The sequence below is a fragment of the Otolemur garnettii genome, unplaced genomic scaffold (genome assembly GCF_000181295.1).
Source record: "Otolemur garnettii isolate 467f Iridium unplaced genomic scaffold, OtoGar3 scaffold00139, whole genome shotgun sequence".
Lineage (NCBI taxonomy): Eukaryota > Metazoa > Chordata > Mammalia > Primates > Galagidae > Otolemur > Otolemur garnettii.
The window spans coordinates 160,585-164,356 of NW_003852534.1; the positions used below are offsets into that span (position 1 = coordinate 160,585).

Here is a 3,772-nt window from a genome sequence, read left to right on the forward strand (position 1 = left end):
GCTGGGACTATAGGCGCCCGCCACAACGCCCAGCCACTTTTTTGTTGCAGTTTGGCTGGGGCCATGTTTGAACCCACCACCCTCAGTATAGGGGGCCAGTGCCCTACTCACTGAGCCACAGGCACTGCCCTACTTTATTTTTCTATTTTAAAAGGTTATAAATATTTTGTAATAAGATTAAAAGCTATATTATAGTATCATGTAGGTTTAGTTGGCAGAATATATTCTCAGGGTTTTTAGAGTTATTACTGCTCTATTTAAAATACTAGATATGATAACAGTGTGTTTTTAAATGAACATATTCCATACATTAACTAAGTTTTTATGGATTATCTACCCAAATTCAGGGACACCAACAACCCCTAAATAATTTTTCAATTAGCTTTTCACTTATAACATAGCATGCACTAAGTGTAGGTGTACTTTCTGAATTAGTTTCACTTGCAGCTCAGAGCCCTTAGCACTAGGGAGGCCACACAGTGCCAAGGAGCCAGCAGTCTGGCTGCCTCTTGTCAAAGCTGTTGAAGGTGTGCAGGTGACTGGGTGGTATACACATCAGGAAATGTCTTCTGTCATTTGTTTCAGAATATTGCTACTGAAAATTCAGTTTTTCTTGGTGAATTTTCCTTAATCTCTAAAGCACCGCTCCTTAGAACTATATGTACAGGTAACTTGCTGGGAACCCCATTAGAAATGCAGATTCTGACTCAGGAGATCTGAGCGGTTTCTCATGAGTCCCCAGGGGACAGTGCTCCACAGCCTGGCTGTACACACCTGTTTTCTCAAGGTGGGAGAAATAGCTGGGCTGATGTGACACTAACTAAATCATTGTTAATAAATGACAATAATAAAATTAAAAAATAGTTTAAAGATCTATGTAATAATGTCAGGAAATCTGGCTGAGGAAAATTAAACTGGTTTTTCTTGAATGGAGGACTCAGACTCGTGCACTGTGATTAAAGGGAGATTGTTCTGCAACACTGCCCAGCTAATTGGTACACTTACCTTCTTTGCGTGAGGTAAGTATGCTGGAAGTGCTAATGGACAGATAGTAGTTTCCAGAGGCTCCCCTCTGGATCCAGTCTCATGTGGACACCTTGACTACGTAAGAATTAGATGAGGAACATATTAAAAACATGCATTCCTGACCACACTGCTCTGAAAGTGATTCAGTAGGCTGGAGTGAGGTTAAGAATTGCATGTCAGTGGTTTGGGAGTATTGCTGGGAATTATCAACCAAGGTCTTCTTAAACCTGATAGAATGTACACAGCTGGTTAGGGAAGAGAAAACATAAAATCGACATCTGTTCATAAGATGAGCTATGCAAGGTCAGCTTGTAGAGTTTTCAGAGTGACAGAAAGCAAAGGCCGTCTGAGTGAGGCCAGGCAGGACATGGGCCTCATGTGGAGGCTGGGGAGCAAAGAAGGGTGGGGACTCAGGGGCTGGAAGCCCCTAGTGGGTTTCCCAGGGCCTCCTGGCCCAGCTAGGAAGGCCTCCAGGTCAGAGAGGTGGGAGAGGCCTCAGCACATCCCCCATCAGCTAGAAAAAGCAGGGGTCAGAGTACTTGCTGATATTGGTGAGGCTCTGTGCCTGAAATGAAGGGTGAGGAAGGAAAACGCAATTCAGGAGACAAGCCTGGAGATAAACAACACTTATTTACCTACCAGGAATGATCCTGTCAGGTCCATTTCTGGAAGTAATTTCTGTGAATTCTCTTAATATTTTAGCAGCCTTTTTTGCTTCTGATTTCAAATTGGAAGGTATGGGGTTATTCACTGAAAGAGTTAAAAAAGATATGTTAATAATGCATTCTACTAAATAGAAGTCAGGAATTTATTATAACTTCATTTTTTCTCATATACAGTAAGCATTAACAAATCACACACAAAGGAAACGTATTGGAAGTCCTCATTATTGACAATGTTGTCTATAGTCGCCTGATAAATCAAATCTACTCTGAGACTGGAAAACTCTTTCAGCATCTCAGAAATTACAAAATCATGGGATCCTAAAGGATCTTAAGCAAAATCTCATCAAACTTCCTCATTATCTTCTGTCTGGAATGAACTCACTCTAATACAAGTTTAAAAAGATTAAAACTTTAAAAATTAACAAAAGATATTTTACAACTATCTAAAATACTTAATATAAAACTTAATACACTTTATAATTCTTTTTTTCTTTTTGAGGTCTACATGCAAAGTATCTTTTATTCTGAATTATACAAAATCAGAACTTCAAAGAAGTAACTGTTGATAAGATCTACTGACTGACATATCATAGCTGAGTCCACTCTTTTTTGTCAGGGTATCAACTGTCTTATCCTCACTGACTATAGATATCAGGTTGTCAGAACGCTACCCACAACCATGTTACCACCAGACTGTGGACGTCTGGTAACACTAGGACATGGGGCAGCATCCAGCTGAAAGGAGCACAGCTTCCACCCATCCAAGAAATGCTTTGTTCAAAGCTCCCAAAACAAACTTGAAGAGACATGCTGGGTGTGAACTGAAGGAAACAGCACAGGTTGGTCTTGCTGGGAGCTGAAGTCTAGATATGCGTCCTCACCAGACATCTGTCTGTGGCACTCTCCACACTGCTCAGAGTCTACCAGGCCAAACCCTTCGCTGCCTTAGCCGCCTTGGCCTTGCTTTTCCCCTTTCTTCTCTCTCTCTTTGCCTTCAGCCTTTTTCTTTGCCTCTGGCTCATCCACACTGGGTACTGCCCATGCTGGTCGAGAAGAGTCTTCTTGTTTCTCTTGACGTCAGTCTCCACTTTCACGTCATCTTTTTCATCTTTCACCACACTCTGCATTTTCTCTTGGTCATGTCTGGGGACTACCACAGTTGCTACCTCTCGAACACCCTTCATCAGAATGTCCTGTCCACTCTGAGAATGCTTTGAAGTCTGCTGAGCTCCTTTGGGGCATTCTTTCTCCTCTTTTCAACACGCATCTCACTTTCTCACTTACTCTGTAAGCTTTTAGCCATGTTTTACAGAAACACAAACCATGGGATAATGCTGACCAGCCACTTCATAATTCTTGTCAAAAATGTTGGTGTGAGTTGCCTATTCAGACTTTCCTGTTAGTAAAAGTCTAGGAGACTCTGGAATTGAGCAATCACTATAAGCTATGAACCCTGCATTTGCACAGCATTTCACGGATCCAGCGTTTCCCGGTTTCCTGATACTATCAACCCACATGTCCGTTAGTTATGACAGTGCTTACACAGCAGTCCCTGAAGCTCTGAGGCACATTGGAGGAGGACCACTACCTTGTCACTGGACAGGAGCCAGGAGAGCCAAACTTGTGGGGTGTTGTGTGACTGCATGAGTGCCCAGGATGGCTTCCTTGCCTGACACGTGCAGCTGAACTGCAGGGATCAGAAGGAGGAAGGTATCATTTTACTGTCTCACTTTCAGAATGGCAGGTGAAAACTTTTTTTTTTTGCAAAACAGAAATATTTTAAATAAAGCAATGTGATGTATTTGGGCCCCTAGTTTGTTTAAAATACGTAATGTATTTTAAAAGTGGAAACTGAATTAGAGTTGCATTGGAATACTATTTTGTGTTCTTAAAAAAAAACCCTGAAATCTGTTATCAGTTCTTTGTGGCTCAAGACAGGAATATTAGGGAAAGAGTTAAGCCATGGAAAAAAATAGATCCCACAAATCAAATCATCAGTGGTATTAGTTTGGGTCAAAAAATGTATTTTCACAGATATTTTATGCAAGCAAAATAAAATGAAGTATGATGAATATGTGTTC

At 41.3% G+C, this 3,772-nt stretch overlaps 1 protein-coding gene and 1 pseudogene across 1 annotated transcript in view; both read right to left on the reverse strand.

The window, feature by feature from the left end:
• Window positions 1–3,772, reverse strand: part of SH3YL1 (SH3 and SYLF domain containing 1) — a 48,479-nt gene that overhangs the window by 29,738 nt on the left and 14,969 nt on the right. The window contains exon 2 of the mRNA XM_023518426.1: window positions 1,666–1,776. Within this exon, the coding sequence (XP_023374194.1) occupies window positions 1,666–1,776 (111 nt within the window). The remainder of the gene's footprint in view (window positions 1–1,665; window positions 1,777–3,772) is intronic.
• Window positions 2,273–3,126, reverse strand: LOC100950144 (annotated as a pseudogene).